We start from the raw sequence: 25084 nt of genomic DNA on the forward strand, positions 1-25084 counted from the left end.
CAGTCCCACACCATTACAAAAAGTTTGCCAAACTTTACTGTTGGTGTTATATTTTTCTGTTCCAGACTTGTATTGGGTTTTCTTAAAACTTTGCTGGATCCATCATGATAGTAAAACATTATTTCTGCCCCGCCGAAAAATTACGTTTTCCCAGTACTCCGCAGGCTTGTTAACATTGGCAATAGAAAAATAAAGCCGCCTCTGAATATTTTTTTTATTTAGCTATTTTTTAGGGGTATTATTAAGGCAAATTTTAGGATTTTCTTTGTCTGTTTTTAAATTTTTGAATGACCACGTCTAATAAGCTCCGGTGGTCCAGAGTATTTTAATTCAAACATCTTTTCTTTTACGGCGCTGTTAATAATATTATAAATAGTTCTTAACCCCAAATTCCTTAGCAGATTACCATTTGTGGTAGTGGACATAAACTAAAAACTTGGAAAAAGCACTCAATTAGTCAAGATGTGTATTGTCTAAAATGAAAAATCGTTAAGAAGGCATGTAACCATTGTGTTCACATTGGGAGATATAAGGGATTACAGCATTTACTGGAAATGGCTCTTCAGTCATCGATGAGCGGTTTCAAGAGTTTGAAGTTAATGCGTTAACAGTTCAGTGAACCAAGCGTCTATTGTAATGTAATCGTAATCGTAATCGGGATCGGAGTTTGCGTCTCCTGCTTATTCGGGTAATATTGTTACCGCAGTAATGGTTAGATCGTGTAGATTGTTTTCTTTTATGTCAGGATCAAAGTTACTTTTCGACTCGTATTGCTCCGTAAAATCCTATTTGTCTATGTCTGTCGACTCTTGTTGTTCACTAGTCTCGATCGTCGAATGAGTATTCAGGATTGTCGGTATCGATATTCCCAAATCATACCTTCTCTTGACTGATACAAAATTTGATCGAAATCTCATCAATAATTTAAATATATATTATCAATGTGGTTGATTTAAACATTCTCGGTTTTGTTGTACTAGTGTTCGTGCTTCATTAAAGTATTCTGCTAGTACTGTGGTGTAAGATCTGTCAAAAGTTCTTCAGAGTTGAATGATTCTGGCATTCACTGGTTGTCATTCCATATTTAATACTTTTATATGTTATTAATTTTCATTTTCTCACCATATTACTATTTGTTCAAATCTATGTAATTGACAGAAGGAAGCATCCAGTCCCATGATGTATATATATTCTTAATTAGCATAGTTAAGGCGATCTAGCCATTTCCATCTGTCAATCCGTCCGCCCGTCTGTACGTATGTATGATCGCAAGCATCTCAGAACTTATAAGAGCTAATGTCTTGAAATTTGGAATGTAGGTCCTCCAAGTGCCCGCGCAGTTCAACCTTGTTTCCGATAATCAATAACTTGCCCCATTTTCAAGTAATCGATATCGAAATTATGTTTATAGAGCAAATCTGGCAAGTTATAAGAGCTAGAGTCGCCAAAATTGGCATTTATCTACAAGAATAGTATATATATATATCAAGTATCTTTCATTTTATAGCTGTCACCAAAGCCCAGCAATCACCAAATAGTTGTGGCTAGTGAGTAGAAGGCAGTGGCAAGTAGTGTGCTCGGTACGGGTTCGTATCCGATGGGGAGGAACTTATTTTTGCTTCTAATATTTTTTATTACTGCTAAAGCAAACGAATTTTTAATATATATATATATATATATATATATATATATATATATATATATATATATATATATATATATATTAAAAATATATATATATATATATATATATACATTGAAATGTCATATCTTTGTAATATCGTAACATTCAATTTGATTTAATACTGGCACGGCTGTGCCGTTTGACTTTAGTTTTCAGAATGTTTTATTCAATATATTCTTATGGCCAAGTCCGCATAGCTGCACTGCCGATTACGCCAGCAGCGGAGCGGCTTCATACATATTTTGTCTTATCAGCATAATCGGGAGAGAGAGTCTTATGTACATATTTGCATATATGTATATACGTGCTACGGATGGTCAGCGTGGGACTGATGACTTAACGTAGCTCATAAGTGGGCATATTACACGCTCACTTGAAATGATTTTGTTTCTGTACTGCAACAATGTGTTGTTGATATATTTATGCTTAACCGATGTTACTTTATTGGTACAGCGTACCCTCAATATATGCACATACTACATCTACCTTTTGAAAAATAACGCTACTTAGTGGAGTTATTTTACTTAAATTTATTTATGTATGTATTATTATTATTGGTTTTTTTTTTTTTTACTTTATTAAAATTTTTGTAATTAAATTTTTTTTTTTGTGTTTTTAAGTTTACAATAAGAATACATATGAGAATCAAAATTGTATATAAAAATATGTTATTTTATTTATAATTTGTGTCGGCTGATTAGGCCGTTATTATTGGATTTTTGGGGCAAAATATAAGTTTAAATATTTACTTTGTTTTAAAAACTCGAACGATTAAACTGTTAAACATTTTTAATAATTTAATTTAATTTTGAACTTTTTGGGTCCTTTTTTTGTTATCTTCAATTAGAATGTTATCCCTATTTTCTATGTTAACTATTGTATCTGGGGTATATATACTGGATCCAATTGATGGCCATTTTATTTACTTAATAAGACTATCTCCTATTTTCACTTGAAAATCCATAACTTTTTTATCAAAAAAGTTCCTTACTTTTTGCTTTATATTTTTCAAGAATTATCCTAGACCTTTTATATGCTATTTCTAATCTAAACTTAACATCTTTTGCATCATTTTATACATTATATAGTGCGTCTATTCTATTCATATTATTAAAATCTTTTGGTGAATTGGGTGTTTTACTAAAAATTAGCTAATATGGACAATAATTGTGTGCCATAGAGGGGGTGGTGTTAAAACAGTATACGAAGTATTTGATCCATACGTCCCAATCAGTTTTATCAACTGATATATATGATCGTATGTATTCGTTAAAAGTCCTGTGACTTCTTTCTACTGATCCAACTGTCTGGTGATGATGTGCAGTTGATGTTATGTTGTTTATTTTCATATACTAGCACAAATCGTTTGTAATTGAATTCTTATATTCCGTACCCATGTCCGTAATGAACGTCTTCATTGGATCGTACTTCAGAATATAAGATTCGAATATAGCTTTAACGACAGTGCTTGTACTTTTATTTGGGATCGGAATGGCGACGAGGTATTTCGTTAAACCACAAATGAGTGTAACTGCATACTCGTTCCCATTCTCTGATCTAGGTAATGGACCTATTGTGTCAACGATTACTCTGTCGAAAGCGGATGTTGGTGTTTCTGTTATTGTTCGAGGAGCTTTTGTGTTCTTTGTAGTTTTTGCTTTCTGGCATTTTGGACATTTTCGGATGTAGTCTTTTATTTGTTTAGACATTCCTTTCCAAAACTGATGTCGTTTGACCTTGGCCAAGGTTTTTATAATGCCTCTATGTCCTCCTAGTATTGGATCAACATGTAGTTTAGACAAGATAGCTTTTTTTTTTCTTTTTCAGAATTTATTTGGGCCACCGGGTGGAGTAGCGCTACTCCTAATGATTTTAATATTTGATTGCCCATTTTCTTGAAATTATCCATTGAAACGTATTCAAAGATATTTTTCCACGGTGCCACTTTGAGTTGGCTGATTTTATATATACCGGCTTATGTTTCAAGTCTTTGAAAGAATTGATCTAAATCAATGGTTTCATTGGTATATAAATCGCTAACGTCGTAACTTGCTGTAATTTTTCTGCCATGTTTAAAAAAACATTTTATATTGTTTACATGCAAGGTCACCTTTCGTACCTCGTCATTGTTAATGACTTGGTACACTTTGGGCTTTGAAGCTTTTTCTATAGATTGCCTAGGCAATTCTATTTCTTTTTCTCCTGCGCAGAATTCTTGTCTACTTGCTTGTCTTGTAGTGACTTTCATTATGTTTCCTCTTATATTTTGTAGCTCCTTGATGGTTATTCTCGATAACGCATCTGCTACGTTATTGTCTTTACCCTTCAGATATTCTACCGTAAAGTTATATTCCTATTCATACGTGTTAATTTTGAACATGGATTGACAATTGAAAATAGATATGTTAGTGGTCTGTGATCCGTTATTACCGTGAAATGGTTACCATATATATATATATATATGGTCGAAAGTGTGTTATTGCCCAGTTACTTTCTCTTTCAGGATCTTGATGCATATGCAATTGGAAGTTAGAGTCCATTATAGTTTTGAGTTAAAACTGCTCCACACGCTTGCTTACTTGCATCTGTTATTATGCAGAATTCTTTGGTGAACTCTGGATATTGTAACAAGGTTTTATTTATTAGTGCTGTTTTGAGATTATCGAAGGCATTCTGGCATTCAGGCGTCCATTTGAATTTTACGTCCTTTTTATATAATCTTGTTATGTGACGTGAATAGTCAGCAAAGTTTTTTATAAAGCGGCTATAGTAATTGCAAAATGCAACGAATCGTCTTGCACTGTCCGCATCGTGTGCGACTGGGTAATTTTTTATCACGTCGTATTTTTTGTCGTCTGGCACGATTCCATTATCAGTGCATTTGTGTCCCAAAAATGTGACTTCATGCATGAAAAAAGAACTTTTTTTTCGGATGTAGTTTCAGGTTTATTTTCCAACATCAGTTAAGTTTTTGACCATATGTTTCTCGGAACAACCGATAACTATTAGATTATCTAGACCAGAAAATGCAATTGTCATCATTCTTTAAAATGAGATTGGGGCTATTTTTAAGCCAAATGGTAATCGCGTGAAGCGATATGAGCCATTGCTTGTTGAGAATGACGTTATATTTCTAGAACTTTTTTCAAGTTCAATTTGGTGGATCTACCTAGTTGATCTATAATATCATCAATTCTAGGTAGTGGAAATTTGTCGGACAATAGCTTTTTATTAATTTACTAATCGCCATTTTTTCTTTTCAGAGTCCAGAAGAGACTTCTTCGGGACTAGTTAGAGTGGGCTATTATATTTTGAGACTGACGGTTCGACTATTTAACGTCTATTAATTTTTGTACTTGGGCTTGAATTTCTTGTACTTGGCTATGAGGACTCCTATAATTTTTTATGAGATGATGAGCCCTCATCCTTCAGTCTAAGCTTTTATTTATAAAAATTATTTGTTATTGATTCGGTTTCTAGTCCGAATATATCTGTATATCTGGTACATAAATCTTTTAATTGATTTTTGGAAAAAGGCGGAAAATTTTTAATTGTTTTATTCATAACGAAGTTGTCTCTTTCTTCGTTAGTTTCTTTTAATATTTCATAATCATTTAAGGTTTTATATTTCATTTCATTTCATTTCATATATAATTGACGATCTTATTGGTATTTGTTGTATTTAAAATTCGGACATAAGTATTTTTGTGGTTGGACATGGTTTTTGCGATATAAACTCCTCCATGATGATTTAATATCAAAATTTGATTTTTTATTGAGGGTATTTGTATTTCATGGACAACTTCGGAACGAGCTGGAAGTACTGTGGCATTATTGTCACAAGTTTGAAGTATTTGTAATTTAATCGGATAATTTAAGTTGCTTGGGCGGAGAATTAGTAAGTCGCCAGTCTGAGTGAAATCTAATTAGCAATTATATTGTTTTATGAAATCTATGACTAGTATGCCATCACTAGATATTGGGAAATTTTGATCGACTAAGTGGAAGCTATGCGGAATTATGTATTTACCTGTAGTGAGTTCTATAAAGGCCAAGCCTTTTGAACAAATTGTACCTTCGCCAATTCCCGATATTTGGGTAGTAACTCTTTCGTTTACGTTTTCAAATATATCTACATTTTCTTTTAATATAGCTATATCTGCACCAGGGTTTAAAGGATTTACTTGTTCTTTTATTGTTAATTTTTACCAATATGCTGAGGTTGATGGTTTTTATTGTGCCATTATTGGCTCTGAACATCTGTGGGGTCTTGTTAGTTTTCCGAATTACCTTCAGTTACTCGGACATTACCTCTATTATTTTTATTTTGGTTTTGGTTGCCACCTCGGTGTTAATTATTTCTTCATCGGTTGCTGCTACCTCAGTAATTTCCTCTGAAATTACCTCTATTGTTACCGTTGTTATTGTTGTAGAAATTACCATTACCGTGGCCATTGCCTCTACCTCTTGGGTTATTTCGGTTGTAATTTCCACGATAATTTTTCCCTTTATAGTACAATATTGTACATTGGCTTCCAGTCACTTCAGTGCTACATTGGACATTCTCGCATTCGCAATTTTCGGTCATAGCTGATATTGTTTCTTTCGTTGCAAACTTTTCGGCGTTATCAAAGTCCAGGCCATCGTCCTTATAGGCTGCTTCGTGTTGCTTACGCAAACTGTCAATTTCAGCAGTATATTGCGAAGCTGACTTCCCTTTTTGCTCTCTGTTCAGCAATTTTGCTTTAATAACGTCAGTGGACTCGCCGATAATAGAAGTCTCATTTTTTTACTTTGTACAAAATTGGGCCAATTATTTTAGATTTTATAACCTCTACGGCCAAGTCTTTTTGCGTACCTTTAGTACGTTCTACAAGTCTTAAAGCCGTTCGAAATCTAGTTAGTGATAGTTTTTTACCTTCAAATTCTGGAATTGTAGACGATATTTGTTTTACATATTCGCAATTGGCTAATTGGTCCGTCATTTGGTTCTGATAATTCAAGTGGCTCAATGTCGCTATCACCTTCAATATCAGTGTCACTTATTAGTGTTGGTTTAGATTCGTCTTTAAGCTGTTCTGAGTCAAAAGTTGCCATTATTTTTAATCTTTTGGGATGTTTATGTTAATATTATGCTTTGTGCTAATATTTAATAATCTAGTCCCAAGTGATTTTATTATTTTTTTGGCATTGAATTCTATGCTGGGCTTACAGATGGATTATTTCTTTACTTATGAAGAGTCTAACTATATTATAGTTTGAGATTACTATAGTTGTAGTAGTATAATTCACCACCTAAATTAGCATACTTATAGGATTTTGCGAATTTATCTTTAAAGTTATTTATTTGTTTAGTTAATTCACTCCATTCCATAGTTCTTTATCTATGACGTTTATTTTTTTTTAATTGCATTTCTTGTATATATATATTTTTATTTCTCGTATATATTTTTAAACGTCGTTACTGACTGTAATTGATATTATTTGGATCTAGTCGAGATCATTCGCCCTGCTCAAGAATTTCTTTTTTAAACACTTATTGTGTACTTTGTATACTTTAAAGAATAAATTGGCGATCATTATTATAACTAGTACTATCAGTAACGTTGTAATTATTGTTACATCTGTGTTTTCTATATAATTAATAATATTGGCAGTGGAATCCACTGTTTTTACATCTAGTACTGTCATTTTTGTGGGTATTGTGTATAGTATATATTTATTATGTTCGAATGTTTCAATATTTTCGACAGATTTGCTAATTGTTATTGTTATTCATATATTAAATTAAATTTAAATATTAGTTTAATGTCTTTGTTTGATACAACCATTCTTTACTTTGCTTCAAATATTTTTGTTTTATGTTTTCCTACCTAGTTTTTGTATGGTTTTCAAGCCACACGCTAATCGGGCAACTTTAATATCGCTCAATTGTACATAAGTACATAAGTTTTTTATAATATATAAAAAAAACAAGTAAGATGTTATAGTCGGGAGCTTCCGACTAGAGGATACCCTGAACCCTCTTCTTCCATCATCAAATGCATATATATATATATATATTCTATAAGCAACATATCATGTTTGGTGACTCTAGCTCTTATTATTTACCAAAATTGCCCACAAAACAGGATATCGATATCGATTTTCATCGATTGCTTGGAAACGGAGTAAGTTATCGATTATCGAAACTCGATCTGCGCGGGCACTAGGAGCACCTACATCTAAAATTTCAAGTCACTAGCTCTTATAGATTCTGAGATCCTTGCGTTCATACTTACTGACAGAGGGACAGACAGACAAACGGACATGGCTAGATCGACTCGGCTATTGAAACTGATCAAGAATATATATACTTTTTGGGGTCGGAGATGCTTCCTTCTGCCTGCTACATACATTTGGCTTTTGCACAAATACAATATACCCTTATACCCATTTTAAGCCGCTTCTGAATATTTACTGCAGACTGTAATGGCGTTTGTTTTTTGTTTAGCTATTTTCTAGGGATGTCAACTGTGTGAGGCTAATTTGAGGATTTTGTTTGATCTGTTTTTAAATTTTTGACTGATCACGTCTAGTAAGCTCCGGTGGTCCGCCTCCGGAATGTTTTAATTTTAATAATATTATAAATAGTTCTTAAACTAATTGAGAACATTTCCGCTAATTCCTTAGCAGATTATCCCTTGTGATAGTGGACATAAACTAAAAACTTGCAAAAATTACTTAATTAGGCAATATGTGTACTGCTTAAAACCCAAAACCGCTAAGAAAGCATGTAACCATGGTGTTCACATTGGGAGATATAAGGGATTACAGCATTTACTGGAAATGGCTCTTCACTCGTTGATGAACGGTTTCAAAAGTTCGAAGTAAATGCGTTAACGGTTCAGTGAACCAAGCATCTATTGTAATGTGCGTAATCGGGACCGGAGTTTGCGTCGGATTCTGACCAGTTGTCTCCTGTTAATTTGGGTAATGTTATTAACGCAGGAATGGTTGCTTTTCGACTAGTATTCCTCCGTAAGATCTAATATTCTTTGTCTGTCGACTCTAGTTGTTCACTAGTTTCGATCGTAGAAGGGGTATTCAGGATTGTCGGTATCGATATTTCCAAATTATACCTTCTTTTGACTGACACCAAATTTGATCGAAATCCCATCAATAATTTAGATATATATTACCAATGTGCTTGATTCAGTCTTTCTCGGTTTTCATGTACTTGTGTTCGTGCTTCATTAAAGCATTCTACTAGTATTGTGATGTCTTTGTCCATTGTTTTGGTCTTATTTTGACTTATTCATCTGTAAGATTTGTCAAAAGTATGATTGATTATGACATTCAATTGTTGCCATTCCATATTTAATACTTAAATATGTTATTAATTTTGATTTTCTCACCATATTACTGTTTGTGCAAATGTATGTAACAGACAGAAGGAAGCATCCGATCCCATAATGTAGATATATTCTTAATCAGCATAGCTGCCACGTTTTAGCCATCAGTCAATCTGTCCGTCCATCTGTACGTATGTATAAACGCAAGGATCCCAGAACCTATAAAAGCTAATGAATTGAAATTTTGAATGTAGGTCCTCCTAGTGCCCGCGCAGTTCGACTTTGTTTCCGATAATCAAAAACTTGCCGCATTTTCATTAGAGTGGCCAAAGTTGGCAACTAGCTACTAGAATAGTATATATATATATATATATATATATACATATATATATATATACCAAGTATATTTCATTTAAGAGCTGTCGCCACAACCCGCAATCACCACATAGTTGTGAGTGGTAAGTAAAGACAGTGGCAAGTAGTGTGGTCGGTACGGGTTCGTATCCGATGAGGAACTTAGTTTTGCTTTAAATATTTTGTATTCCCTGCTACAGCGAACGAATTTTTAATTTCAACAAGTATTATTCTTAAATGTGATGATATATACAAAATTAAAGGTAATTGATATATTCTAAAATATACATGTCGAAATTGGTAACCCTAGTACTAAAACTTAAAACCATGTTTACTTTTATCGTTTAAGGTTTGTGCTGAGGAGAAATGTCAGGATGAGGTAGTTTTGCTTGCAATTAACTACATGGATCGCTTTTTGTCAACAAAATCTGTTCGAAAAACTCACTTACAAATCTTAGCTGCCGCCTGTTTATTGGTTGCTTCGAAGATACGTGAGCCCACCTGTCGGGCGCTTTCTGCAGAGCTTCTTGTATTCTATACGGACAACAGCGTATATAAAGATGATTTAATTGTAAGTAATCGTCATCATTTATAATAAACACTTGTTTGGATACAAAATGTACTGGGTTCAAATTGTGTTGTTATCATCATTAAAAAACAAGATAGAAGGGCTTTATCATGCCGAAGATTAAAACCCTTGTAGTTCAAACCTTTTCCTTATGCTCATAATGCTTTACTCGTATTAAGAAGCGCAGGAGAAATAGTTAATGCCGCGTACGATTAAGATATCTTGAAAAACTTAACAAGTTTTCAATAAAACAACTTAATTTTCGACTGATCGTTCTGATGACAGCTAGTATATTCGTCCCATGTAAAGAATATTTTTCATAAATATATGGAGAATATTTAAACGAAAAAGGTTTCCATAGAACTTTATTTATAAATAAGACTTTGCATAAATGTAGGCAAAATGCTTACAAAATGAAGCTTATAAATGGCGAGTGTGGTTAAGATATCTTGAAAAATAAAAGTTTTCGATACAAAAATGGCAACCATATGAGGAGCATATAAACAATAAAAAATGCCGAATTTGGTCAAGGTGTCTTGATGTATGGCGACAGCTATAAAATTAAAGATACTTGATATATACATATACTATTCTAGTAGCTAAATGCTTATTTTGGCGACTCCACCTCTTATAAATTTCTAAATTTGCTCAATCAACATGATTTCGATATCGATACTAGGATATCCTACATTACAAATTTCAAGACTTTAGCTCTTTTACGTATTGGCAGGCGGACGGATTGACAGACAGACATGGCTAGATCGACTCAGCTATGCTGATTAAGAATATATATACACTATGCTTCATTCTGTCATGTACATACATTTGCAAAAATAGTAATATGGTGGCAAAATCAACATTAACATATTTATGTATTAAATATGGATATCAGTGGTACTTATGACAAATCTTACAAATATATAAATATAATTTTTATGAGTTAAAGTAGGTCTGTTCAGACCGAAACAATTAATCAACACACTACAATACTAGCAGAATGATTTAATGAAACACGAACACCAGTACATGAGAACCGAGAAAGACTAAATCAATCACATTCGGTATATATATTTAGATAACCCCTCTGACGATCGAAACTAGTGAACAACAAGAGTCGACAGACAAAGAATATTAGATCTTACGGAGGAATACTAGTCGAAAAGCAACCATTCCTGCGTTAATAACATTACCCAAATTAACAGGAGACAACTGGTCAGAATCCGACGCAAACTCCGGTCCCGATTACGCACATTACAATAGATGCTTGGTTCACTGAACCGTTAACGCATTTACTTCGAACTTTTGGAACCGCTCATCGATGACTGAAGAGCCATTTCCAGTAAATGGTGTAATCCCTTATATCTCCCAATGTGAACACCATGGTTACATGCCTTCTTAGCGATTTTGGGTTTAAAGCAGTATACACATTACCTAATTGAGTAATTTTTGCAAGTGTTTAGCTTATGTCCACTATCACAAGGGATAACCTGCTAAGCAATTAGCGGAAATGTTTTCAATTAGTTTAAGAACTATTTATAATATTAACCGCGCCGTAATAGAATGGAGGTTTTAAATAAAACACTCCGGAGGCGGACCAGCGGAGCTACTAGACGTGATCATTCAAAAATTTATAAATAGATCAAAGTAAATCCTCAAATTAGCCTCACACAGTTGTCATCGAACTTAAAAATGACTGCAAGAAGACAGTCAGCCACATATCAGATCCTTAAGTTTTAAAATTGCAGTAACACCCCTAGAAAATAGCTAAAAACAAGTAAGAGGTTCTAGTCGGGAGATCCCTACTCCCGGCTCAATAGCCGAGTCGATCTAGCCATGTCCGTCTGTCCATCCGTCCGTCCGACCGTCCGTCCGTATGAACGCAAGGATCTCAGAATCTATAAGAGCTAGAGGTGCTCCTAGTGCCTGTGCAGACGGAGTTTGTCTCCGATAATCGATAACTTACTCCGTTTTCAAGCAATCGATAAAAATCGAAATCGAAATCCTGTTGTTTGAGCAAATTGGGTAAATAATAAGAGCTAGAGCAACCAAAGATGATATGTTGCGTCTAGAACAATTTATATATATGCCAAGCACTTTCATTTTATACCTATCGCCACCTCCCCGCTACCATCCCATAGCTTTAAATCAAGTTAATAACCCAACTTTTATTGCCAACCAGTTTAAGCAACAATTTAAATGCAATTGACTTTTTGAAAATACACAAATATTCTATGGTACAATAAGATATACTGTAGGAAATTTCATAAAAATCGGATAAGAAAAAACCAAGTAATATGCAACTACGCAGTTGGATGGGGTAGCAGCCTTAAGAATTTCTGTATACATGTACACATACACATTCATGCGAGTCTGCTTCGCATTCTAACAGCATGGTAATTGCGACAGTAATGCTATTTTAGTTCCTTTTTATAACCTGCACCTATTAAAAATGGCTATAAAGGTATATTGTATTTGTGCGAAATCCAAATGTATCCATAAAGTATATATATTCTTGATCAGCATCAATAGCCGAGTCGATCTAGCCATGTCCGTCTGTCTGCCCGTCCGTCCGTATAAGAGCTAGAGACTTGAAATTTTACATGTAGGTGCTCCTAGCTCCCGCGCAGATCGAGTTTATTTCCGATAATCGATAACCTACTCCGTTTTCAAGCAATCGATAAAATCGATATCGATATCCTGTTTTTTGGGCAATTTTGGTAAATAATAAGAGCTAGAGTCACCGAACTTGACATATAGCTTCTGAAATAGAATATATATGTGCATTTGATGTTGGAAGAAGAGGGTTCAGGGTATCCCCTAGTAGGGAGCTCTCGACTAGAAACTCTTACTTAGTTATTGGTGTGGACGCTGAGTAGAGGCATAGCAAGCGGTGCGGTCTGTCGCGAGTTCGAGCCCTACCAGGGAAAGTATTTTTTTTGCTGCTGTGGCTGTTGAGTAGAGTCGACAGCAAGTAATGCGGTCAGTTGCGAGTTCGAAACCTGCTAAGGGAACTTTTTTTTTTAAATTAAGTTGGTGTTCATGTAGATATATCCGTCTGTCTGTTCGTTCGTGTGTATGTTCAAAAGCAAGGATCTCTGAACATATAAGAGCTAGACTTGAAATTTGATGTCCTTCGTTGTGTAGGAAGCACAAAAAAGTTCCTCTCCGTCGAATACGAGCACGTACGGTCCACACTACTTGCCACTGTCTCTACTCACTAGCCACAACTTTGTAGTAATTGCAAGAAGTGGCGGCAGCTATAAAATGAAAGATGCTTGATATATATATATATATATATATATATATATATATATATATACATATATAATACCTACTATTATAGTAGCTAAATGCTAATTTTGGGGACTATAATGAAAATGGAGCAAGTTATTGATTATCGGAATAAAACCGAACTGCGCGGGCACTAGGAGGGACCTACATTCAAAATTTCAAGCAATTAGCTCCTATAGGTTCTGAGATCTTTGCGATCATACATACGTACAGATGGGCGGACGGATTGACAGTTGGACATGGCTAGATGGCCTCAACTATGCTGATTAGGAATTTGTATACTTTATGCTATTGCACAAAACCATTATACCCTTTTTAATGGGTTCAGGGTATAAAACCCACCACTGAACAGTGCTGCGATTGTTTTGTGGAGCCAATATGACCAGACGGCGGGAGTGGCACCGCTTTGTATTCTTCGGCGAGAAAAAATTTATTCATAACTTTTACTTTTACGATTTAAGCATGGAAGTGCATAAACCTGTTTGGGATGTTTTTATTATGCGACGCTCCACCTCTAATTTTTAACTACCAGAATGAACCCAGTGATAAAAAAATCGTTTTGGAAAAGTCTTTTCGTGAGGCAAGCAGTTAATTTTAGAACCTTGCAGTGGAAATTTCAACATGATAAAGCCCAAATCCACACCACGAAAGTTTGGCTGAATCGGAAGAGCAGGACACATTTTTCAAATATGTGACATTCGCGTAAAAATGTAAGAATGAATCACGTGTTCAATTAGTCATTATATAATGAAGCAATATCAAATAATTTTTGTGGAGATCTTTGGAAATTAATTTGAGCCTGAAACTTTGTCCACCAATCTCTAACTCCCATTTCAAGTAAGATATTATAGATTTTCCGAAAAGTGAGAAACACCTCTCAAATAAATTTGAGCGAAAATCTTTAAAAACAAATATGTTTAATACAAAGTTTTTTTTCGCGATTTTTATACACCTTCGGGTGGAATTTCCCAAAAAAAAAAACCCTTCTAGCGTGCATCTCCATCACATAAGGCAATCAAAATGAATTATTATTCATGGAATGGAATTCTTATTCGATTGGTATGGCTGTCCTGTATAAACAAAAAGGCCTGCTTTCTGATACGGGCTGAAATTCAATTAAAATTTTTTTTATCTATATTTATTACTGCCTGTTGCGGGACGAATTAATTTATCGATTGTTTAGTATTAAGTATATTCTGAAAGTATGTATATTTGCCCTCCGAATGTACGGGCACACTGTATTTGGCTTGTTGCCGCCATTACTTAAATGTTAAGCTCATTATTGTCGTGAGTTCGAAGGCCGTAGGAGGAAAGACTGCGGTAAGATTCCGAGGGAATATATATCTAAGTTCTAACCTATGTAATCCGTTTAGAATAAAACACTTGCACTAGCACGTTTTGCATTACGCTGTCTCTAGTAACATCGGAGTAACATGGCCGGGGGCCAGGCGTAAACTTGCAGTGTTCAAATTGCAACTCCACCTTCATTTGGCACTCGACATGATCTTTTATTCGCAGTTCTTATTGTAAGAAACTGCAAGGGCGACTTGCGCTGAAGACAAGACGTGGTGTAACATTGGTGTTACAGTGTGTGTACATAGATACAGCACAGGCAGGGCCTCCACCCAGTTATAGAGTCACCATTAGTACGCAGCCAGCGTAAAATATAGCAGAAACCATCTCCGAGCTGAGTAGGATGACACAACGGTCACCTAGGAAAAGCCCACGCTTAAACGATGGCCAGGAGATAGCTACCACGGCGAGTGGGACGCAGACAAAGCGGACAAGTAGAATGGTGAGCACTGTATCACAAATGCAAGTTCCCGCTGTTAGCGCACCACAAAGCCCCAGCACCGTGGATGCGGGCACAAGTGTACAACCTGCCGGCACTGTGGCCGCGGGAGTGAGTGCACGAGCCAGCACATTGACAGGAGCGCCAAGCCCAAGCACGCAACTTTCAAGTACGCAAGTCATGGATTTGATAAAGAGAGTCGCTGTGCTAGAGCACGAGTTGCAGAGGTCAAAAACTGGTCAAGCACATGTGAGTACAGTTACTGATCCCGTTAAGTTGAGTATTGCTGGCATGAGTGGTACAGCTAACCTGCCGCCATCTTTGATCGGAGCGGAGAGCGGAGAGCCATCGTCGAGTGGAAGTTCGAGTGAAACTGCAACTATGAGTGTAGTCCCAAATTCAAAAGTAAGTTTGAGTGAAACTGCAATTTTGAGTGGAACTACCATTTTGAGCAGATCGCCATCTTTGAGTGAGGCACTGCCTACGTCATTGAGTGGAAATTTGGGAACACAGTTGCAAACGGTAGAACGGGCTACAGTTATGGATAACTGCTCTACAACGTCAAGCCGCTCGACGCCATATTGCTTTGCAGGCACTGCACAGCCAACGCTCAGCTACACTCCGGCACAGGAGAACCAACAAACGATAATTTTGGAGCCAACGCAGGCAACTGGGAACTTCGCATGGACGACTCCCAGGAACGATGTATGCCTGCCACGCAAATTACCAGATCTACCCGAGTTTGGAGGTCAACCTGAGGATTGGCCTATATTCTTCTGCGCGTTTACGGAAACAACTTTGGCGTACAACTGTACAAATCTGGAGAATAACCAGCGATTGTTGAAGGCACTCAAAGGCGAAGCACGTGACACTGTGAAGTCGTTGCTCATACATCCCAGGAATGTGAACAACGTAATTGAACAATTACGTTTTAGATACGGCCGCCCAGAACAGCTAATACGCAGCCAGCTAATTAGTATTCGAGAGGTGCAGCCAATTCAGGAGCACAGCATAGCTAAAATCGTGCCATATGCTACACGCGTAAGTAACCTTGCCGCCTTTCTACAATCGGCTAACGGGGAACAGCATTTAGCGAATCCTACACTGATGGAGGATTTGGTCGCTAAATTACCACCAAGCAAGAGGGTGGAATGGGCCAGACATACAGCTACGATTAGGCCTTTCCCGACGGTCGTACATTTTAGCGCGTGGTTAACGGACTACGCCAATGGGGTATGTACGATTGTGGACGTCGATAGTAAGGAGCAAAGACATAGAGTGCTGCATGCCAGCATTGACCAGAAAAATGAAGGGCGTCACCGAGGTCGCACCAAACAGTGTCCAATCTGTAATGGACAACACGCAGTCAGGGACTGCAACGAGTTTAACTTAGCCTCTCCGCTAAAGAGGTGGACAGTCGTGAAAAGGCACCGGATTTGTTTTTCGTGTTTACGAGTTGGCCACATGGCAAGAGTCTGAAATAGGGCCAACGAATGCCAAGTTAATGGATGCCGGAAGAGACATCATCGACTCTTACATTATCATGATGCTATGAGTCACAATGCACCGCAACCAGCAGGTGATAGAGTGATGAATACTGGACGGATGCCGCAGCCAGCGGATCCTCACACAAGGGCACCGCAGCCAGCGGATGCTCAATCGACGCAACAAAGGAACTTAAGTTGTGTCGATTCGGATGGAGAACGCCTACTATTCCGCATATTGCCAGTGACATTGCACGGGGCCAATAAGCGGATCGATACGTACGCGCTCCTCGACGAGGGCTCGTCTGTAACGATGATCGACGACGAACTACTGCGCGATCTAGATATCAAAGGGGAACGCAGGCAACTAAATATACAGTGGTTTGGTGGAAGAGCAACCAGAGAGCCGACCACAGTGGTAAGCATGGAAGTTAGTGGAGCGGACAAGCGCAAACGGCATGTGTTGCGAAATGTGTACGCCGTGTCCAACCTCAGCTTACCAATGCAAAGCCTGCATCAACGTGACGTCCAAATGTGGGGCAACGGTGCACGTCTTCCAATGAAACCGTATCGCGGGACGGTACCAAAACTTCTGATTGGACTTGACCATGCGCATCTTGGACTGCCAATGCAAACAAAAAGGTTTGCACCACAGGGACCATATGCCGCAGCCACCGAACTTGGATGGGTGGTTTTTGGGCCGGCAAGAGATCAACCGACGGCAACGTCATCAAAGTCATGGCTCCTAGCAGTGTCGCAGGAGGATGCAATCCAAAAGATGGTAAACGACTATTTTGATATCGAAAACTTCGGGGTGAAGCTTACGCCACCAGTCGCAGCCAGCGACGATGCACGAGCACAGAGGATACTCGAAGACACCACGGTGAAAATAGGAGAACGTTACCAGACGGGTTTATTATGGAACCGTGATAATGTTGAATTGCCACGAAGCTATGATATGGCATACAAAAGATTGGTCAACATTGAGAGAAAGATGACGCGTAACGATCAGTTTAAACAAGCCTATATGAAAATTATGGACGATTATGTTCACAAAGGATATGCTCGACGATTGAAGCAGCATGAGGTCGCTTTAGCCAACAGCGACAAACTTTGGTATCTTCCGCACTTTGGAGTTGAAAATCCAAATAAGCCCGGTAAGATAAGACTGGTGTTCGACGCGGCAGCAAAGGTTGGTGATATTTCATTGAATTCGGCATTATCCAAGGGGCCGCAGCACTATAAGTCGCTGCCGGCTGTTCTCTTCCATTTTCGGGAAGGTGCCGTTGGCGTTTGTGAAGACATCCGAGAGATGTTCCATCAAGTGTTGATTCGACCGCAGGACAGATGCGCGCAGCGATTCCTGTGGCGAAACGGCGATGATCGCCGGGAGCCTGATGTTTATGAGATGAGGGTAATGACGTTTGGAGCAGCATGTTCGCCAAGCGCCGCACACTATGTGAAGACCTTGAATGCCCTGCAGTTTCAGGATTCAGACCCTCGCGCGGTTAAAGCTATTCTTGAATGCCACTATGTGGACGACTATGTGGATAGTTTTGATAGTGAAGGCGAAGCCATCACCATATCGACAAGAATAAGAGAAATACATGCAAATGCTGGATTCGAATTGTGTCAGTTTACTTCCAGTTCGCCAACTGTAGCTGACGCGCTGGGCCAACATGGGACTGCGAGGAGCATCGGATGGGGCGAAGCTGAAGAAAAGATTCTAGGCATGTGTTGGCAACCAGCCACGGACGATTTCAAATTCAACATGAAGTACCACAAAGTACCCCGATGTGTGCTAAATTTGGAGCGAATTCCTACGAAGAGGGAATTCTTGAGCTTGATCATGTCAACATTCGATCCTCTGGGATTTCTTAGCTGCCTCATGATAACTGGAAAGTTACTAATGCGTGAGATTTGGCGACGAAATGTGCAATGGGATGAACCATTACCAGATGAGATCGCCCGGGTCTTTAGCAAATGGTTTCAGGATATGAACAACGTGGAAGGATTTCGGAGCTCGCGCCATTACTTCGGCCCAACACCTGTGCGGGCAATACAGCTGCACGTTTTTGTCGATGCTAGCCAGTCAGCATTCGCAGCCGTGACTTACTTGAGGGTCACCTACGACAACAACGACGTGCGAGTATGCTTCGTATGTGCCAGGACGAAGTGTGCCCCAATGAAGACGATGTCAATTCCACGACTGGAATTGAGAGCAGCCGTGTTAGGAACGAGGCTGATGGACACTGTCAAAAAGGAGCACAGTATAGCGATCAGCGACGCTATACTATGGACTGACTCCAAAACTGTGCTGCGTTGGATAGGCAGCACCCACCGTCGATATAAGCAGTTCGTCGGAAATCGAGTGGGAGAAATTTTGGAGTCAACAAAGGTTTCCCAATGGAGATGGGTACCTACTGCTGAAAATGCAGCAGACGACGCAACGAGGCCGCATTGCCACGTAGACCTCAGCCAACGGTCACGATGGTTAGACGGGCCAACATTTTTGCGGCAGCCAGAAAGCAGCTGGCCGCAGTCCGAACCGGGCACGGAACACTCATCCTACGAAGATGAAGAAGAGATGCCGAGTGAATTTGCCTTAGTTGCAGCAAATAGCTTTTTCATTTCATTTCAGAGATTCTCTAGCTACAGTCGGCTGGTGAGGACGACGGCTTGGGTTTTAAGGCTTACGCGCTGGAGCCGTGGACAGAGGACTGAGCTTGAGAGATTCGGCCTCACCGCGACGGAGTGTGAGAACGCTGAGAACTTACTGATACGGCGAGCGCAATGCGAAGCGTTCCCTGACGAGGTTCGAGCCTCATACAATGAAGAATCAGTCGGTCATCGAAGCGAAATAAGAGGGCTGGCGCCATACTTGGATGACAATGGAGTCTTTCGTGCGTATGGCAGGATCGATGTCGCACTGTGTATACCGCATAGTGCGAGAAGGCCAATAATATTGTCACACCGGCACGCACTGACGGAACTGATTGTGTATCACTACCATGTGAAAATGAAGCATCAAAACGTGGATGCAACGATAGGTGACATCAGGACCAGATTTTGGATAACAAAGCTGCGTCGACTGTTGCGTACAGTAATATCTGGATGTAGTGTGTGCAAACTACATAGAGCGCAGCCAGCGCCACCTATAATGGGTCCTTTGCCAGAGGACAGACTGGAGGCCAATGGATGGCCATTTAAGTTTACGGGTCTGGACTATTTTGGACCACTCCTTGTGACGATCGGACGTCGAAAGGAAAAGAGATGGGTCGCCTTGTTTACGTGTCTGACGACAAGGGCCATACATTTGGAGCTGGCACATGACCTGTCAACTGATTCCTGTATAATCGAAATCAGGAACTTTCTTTGCCGTCGCGGACCTGTACTGAGGTTGCGCAGTGACAATGGAAAGAACTTTGTTGGGGCTAACAGAGAAGCCAAAAGGCTAATAGATGTATTCGAGCCGGAGAAGATTCAGGGTGAGTTATCTTCTAGAGGCATTGAATGGATCTTCAACTGCCCAGCGAACCCAGCTGAAGGGGGAGCCTGGGAAAGGATGGTGCAGTGTGTCGAGAGAGTGCTACGCCACACAGTAAAGGAAGTGGCACCAAAGCAACACGTACTGGAGAGTTTCCTGATTGAGGCCGAGAACGTTGTGAATTCTCGCCCGCTTACCCACTTGCCGGTGTCTGTGGACCAAGAAGTCCCCCTAACACCGAACGATCTACTCAAAGGAGTGGCCAATCTGCCTGACACGCCCGCTATCCACGAGCAGCCGAACGAGAGATGCGTCACGAGGAAGCAGTGGCGCATGGCGCGGCTGTTACGAGACCGTTTTTGGAAGCGGTGGGTCTTAGAGTACCTGCCTACACTTGTGCGACGCGTGAAATGGTGTGCGCGCGTTGAGCCGATACGCCATGGTGATATGGTGTTTATATGCGACCCGGCCGTGCCACGCAGAGAGTGGCGAAGGGGCATAGTGGAGGAGCTCTACCCTGGACCAGATGCAGTGCCTCGACGCGCCAACATCCGCGTGGCGGACAACAACCGAGTGCGACTGATGACTCGTCCCGTGGCTAAACTAGCCATACTGGATGTGAGTGAAGCAGGGCCTTCACGGGGGCGGGGATGTTGCGGGACGAATTAATTTATCGATTGTTTAGTATTAAGTATATTCTGAAAGTATGTATATTTGCCCTCCGAATGTACGGGCACACTGTATTTGGCTTGTTGCCGCCATTACTTAAATGTTAAGCTCATTATTGTCGTGAGTTCGAAGGCCGTAGGAGGAAAGACTGCGGTAAGATTCGGAGGGAATATATATCTAAGTTCTAACCTATGTAATCCGTTTAGAATAAAACACTTGCACTAGCACGTTTTGCATTACGCTGTCTCTAGTAACATCGGAGTAACATGGCCGGGGGCCAGGCGTAAACTTGCAGTGTTCAAATTGCAACTCCACCTTCATTTGGCACGCGACACTCCCAAAGCAAACAAGCTCGTAGCGCGAAGTGCATTTGGATTAGGTGGAAGGGGGTACATGGTATCCCCTAGTCGTGTCCGTTGTTTTCGTATGGATTAATTTTTATAAGCTCAATGATCTTATTCTGCAAGTCGATTGCTCCTAACTGTACAATTGAGCAGAAATTAATTAATTAAGATTCAGTTTGTTTCCAATAACCAATAACTTACTCTGTTTCCAAGCAATCGATAAACATCGATATCGACATCCTGTTCTGTAAGCAAATTGGGTAAATATTAAGAGCTAGAGTCACCAAACTTGATATGTTGCTTCTAGAATTATATATATGTATTAAATATCTTTCATTTTATACCTATCACAGCCTCCCCGCTACCACCGCAGAGCTAATAATCAAGTTATTAACCCAACTAATATTGCCCAATAATAAAAGCCGCAATTTTAATTCATTTGGTATGTTACAGTAGTGTTGAAAATTTCATTAATATCGGTTAAGAAAACCCCAGCTAGCTGGTGGCGCAGGATCCAAGAATTTCTGTATACATGTAGACACACATTCATGAGCGCCTGCTTCGAATTTTATGAACAGCATAGCAAATGCGATTGTTGTCTGTGCTGCTATTTCAATATTTTTTATTCTGTCTTTTTCTCTGTTAAACGCGAGTTCGAGTCCTTTTGCAGAAACCGTTTTTTTTTTTTGGATGGTTGACGTTGTCAACCAATCAACAGGATAGGTTTATCTGTGTTTGTGTTGTCCATCGACCAACTTCAGATATGTTATTTTGATGCTTTCGTTGGTAGTGCCGGCGATCAAGTATATTGCCAATGTTAACAAGCCCGCCATCCCACCATTCGGTGGTTATTTTTTTGCGGCGAGACAAAAATGATGTTATACCAAAGACAATATAAACACTAAGATGAGTAACGCCTATACATTTGAATGCAACGCAAAATTTCTAGCCTGGCCTTTCTTCTGGCCTTTGGGGCTTCGTGCGGCATGCCTGCCGACTGGTTGTTCGTTCTCCAAAGACCAGACGAACGAATGCCGAAGTCTTGGCTGGCTGATGCCGACACGAGCCACGAAGTTAGCCGCCAGCCTGCCTTCAGCAAAGCTGGTCGATGCTTCTTTGTGTCGCTTCGTTTTCGAAGTACATTGAGAGAAAATATTTAGAACTTACGATCAACGCAAAGTGCTTGTGCTTTACCCATGAAATGAATGCTTTATTTAAATGATATATTACCCTAGATATTAACGGTTAATTTTACAGGAAAATTTAAGAACCTATATAATTTTTACACAAGGCGCTTCTTGCACAATAACTATGTTAAGTGAATTATACATTCATAAGATCTTTAAAGTATGTATGTATGTGTTGTTCTTCACTGCTCTGGCTTTAGCTGGCAAGAAATTAATTTTGATAGTTTTCTAGCGCAGATGATGACCTATCCCAAATTTGTGTTGATATATACGGAATGCATTTTGTGTACTGAGGTTGGCTCCGTAGAAAAATATTTCTAAGTCGATGCAAATATTTACATAATTTCATTAAATTATATTAATATTATTTTTATTCTCCAATTAAGAAATAAAAAAGTGTTAAAAAAGTCAATACCTTATTTATTTGTACAAATAAATATGACTTTTGTTATTTGATTTAGTTAGATATTTTATTAATTCAATTTGGATTATTGCGCTTGGGATAGGGGGTAGGTCGTGATCTGCGCTAAAAAACTAACAAAATTGTTTCTTTGCCAGCCAAAGACTTTGCCAGAGCAGTGGATAACAACACATTCAAATATGTTGTTATATATGTATATTCACACGCATACAAACATAAATGCTTGCACGGCCCTTATAGAGCCGAAGCTGAGAGCACATTCTATTTTTAGCTTTTTTCGTTCTCGCGGCTGTGAGAGCGCAATGCTACAGATTTCGTTTTCGTTCTCAATTTTCAAAAAATCAAGCTGCATAGTATCATTTTGTTGTATGGCGTTACTCATCTTAGTGTTTATATTGTCTTGGGTTATACTATCTCGACGGACCCAACAAAGTTTTAAGAAAACCCAATACAAGTCTGAAACAGAAAAATATAACAGCAGTAAAGCCTGGCAAACTTTTTGTAATGGTGTGGGGCTGCATATCGTCGAAAGGTGTTGGTGAGCTGTGCATTTTCAATGATGTGATGACGAAACGACATTCAAACGAATGAATTGTGAAGGACTGCAATAAAGTTTGGTTTCGTAGACCCCCAAAAAACCAATAAACAGACGTACAAATTTTATCAGGACAATGACCCCAAACACACGTCGTTTCTGTACAGGAGTTGGTTGAGAGAATACCGAGCCCAACTAACAAAAAAGTTCTCATAAAGGCCATGCAAGATGAATGGATAAAAGTACCTAAAATGTATGACCTGTTTCGTTGTTTGCGGGCTGTAATGGATGCTAATGGCCAATATGCCAAATATTAGTTCCACCATAGCTATAGTTTCCTAGATTTAGTTATATATACAGTAATAGTAACAGTAATCAATTTTGCAAAAAATTAATTGACAGTGCAATAAATGTCGAACATAAGTCTTGTCTGTTTTTTATACCCTGAACCCATTAAAAATGGGTATAAGGGTATATTGTATTTGTGCAAAATCCAAAATAGCCCAGTCGATCTAGCCATGTCCGTCTGTCTGTCCGTCCGTCCGTCCGCAAGGATCTCAGAACCCATAAAAGCTAGAGAATTGAAATTTTAGATGTAGATACTCCTAGTGCCTGCGCAGATGGAGTTTGTCTCCGTTAATCGATAACTTACTCCGTTTTCAAGCAATCGATAAAATCGATATCGATATCCTGTTTTTTGGGCAATTTTGGTAAATAATAAGAGCTGGAGTCACCGAACTTGACATATAGCTTCTGAAATAGAATATATATGTGCATTTGATGTTGGAAGAAGAGGGTTCAGGGTATCCCCTAGTAGGGAGCTCTCGACTAGAAACTCTTACTTAGTTATTGGTGTGGCCGCTGAGTAGAGGCATAGCAAGCGGTGCGGTCTGTCGCGAGTTCGAGCCCTACCAGGGAAAGTTTTTTTTTTTTTTTGTGCTGCTGTGGCTGTTGAGTAGAGTCGACAGCAAGTAATGCGGTCAGTTACGAGTTCGAAACCTGCTAAGGGAACTTTTTTTTTTTTAATTTAGTTGGTGTTCGATTAAGAAGATTCGGGGTATTCCCTAGTCGGGAGCTCCCGACTAGAACCTCTTACTTGTTTTTTAATACCCTGAACCCATTAAAAACGGGTATAAGGGTATATTGTATTTGTGCAAAATCCAAATGTATGTAACAGGCAGAAGGAAACATCTCCGACCTCATAAGGTATATATATTCTTAATCAGCATCAATAGCCGAGTCGACCTAGACATATCCGTCTGTCTGTTCGTTCGTCCGTATGTTCAAAAGCAAGGATCTCTGAACATATAAGAGCTAGACTTGAAATTTTATGTCCTTCGTTGTGTAGGAAGCACAAAAAAGTTCCTCTCCGTCGAATACGAGCACGTACGGTCCACACTACTTGCCACTGTCTCTACTCACTAGCCACAACTTTGTAGTAATTGCAAGAAGTGGCGGCAGCTATAAAATGAAAGATGCTTGATATATATATATATATATATATATATATATATACATATATAATACCTACTATTATAGTAGCTAAATGCTAATTTTGGGGACTATAATGAAAATGGAGCAAGTTATTGATTATCGGAATAAAACCGAACAGCGCGGGCACTAGGAGGGACCTACATTCAAAATTTCAAGCAATTAGCTCCTATAGGTTCTGAGATCTTTGCGATCATACATACGTACAGATGGGCGGACGGATTGACAGTTGGACATGGCTAGATGGCCTCAACTATGCTGATTAGGAATTTGTATACTTTATGCTATTGCACAAAACCATTATACCCTTTTTAATGGGTTCAGGGTATAAAACCCACCACTGAACAGTGCTGCGATTGTTTTGTGGAGCCAATATGACCAGACGGCGGGAGGGGCACCGCTTTGTATTCTTCGGCGAGAAAAAATTTATTCATAACTTTTAC

General features: G+C 38.9%; 1 protein-coding gene across 11 annotated transcripts in view; it reads left to right on the plus strand.

The window, feature by feature from the left end:
* CycD (cyclin D) overlaps positions 1–25084 on the plus strand; it is a 174419-nt gene that overhangs the window by 29008 nt on the left and 120327 nt on the right. For 10 of the 11 annotated variants that reach the window (XR_011417264.1, XR_011417265.1, XR_011417266.1 and 7 more), the window contains exon 2: positions 9722–9943. The exons of the other annotated variant lie outside the window; for it this stretch is intronic. Coding sequence is in view for 7 of the 10 variants with exons in the window: in XM_032433275.2 (XP_032289166.1) it covers positions 9722–9943 (222 nt within the window). In the remaining 3 variants the exon portion in view is untranslated. The remainder of the gene's footprint in view (positions 1–9721; positions 9944–25084) is intronic. 11 annotated transcript variants of the gene reach the window in all.

Source organism: Drosophila virilis, unplaced genomic scaffold (genome assembly GCF_030788295.1).
Source record: "Drosophila virilis strain 15010-1051.87 unplaced genomic scaffold, Dvir_AGI_RSII-ME tig00001562, whole genome shotgun sequence".
Lineage (NCBI taxonomy): Eukaryota > Metazoa > Arthropoda > Insecta > Diptera > Drosophilidae > Drosophila > Drosophila virilis.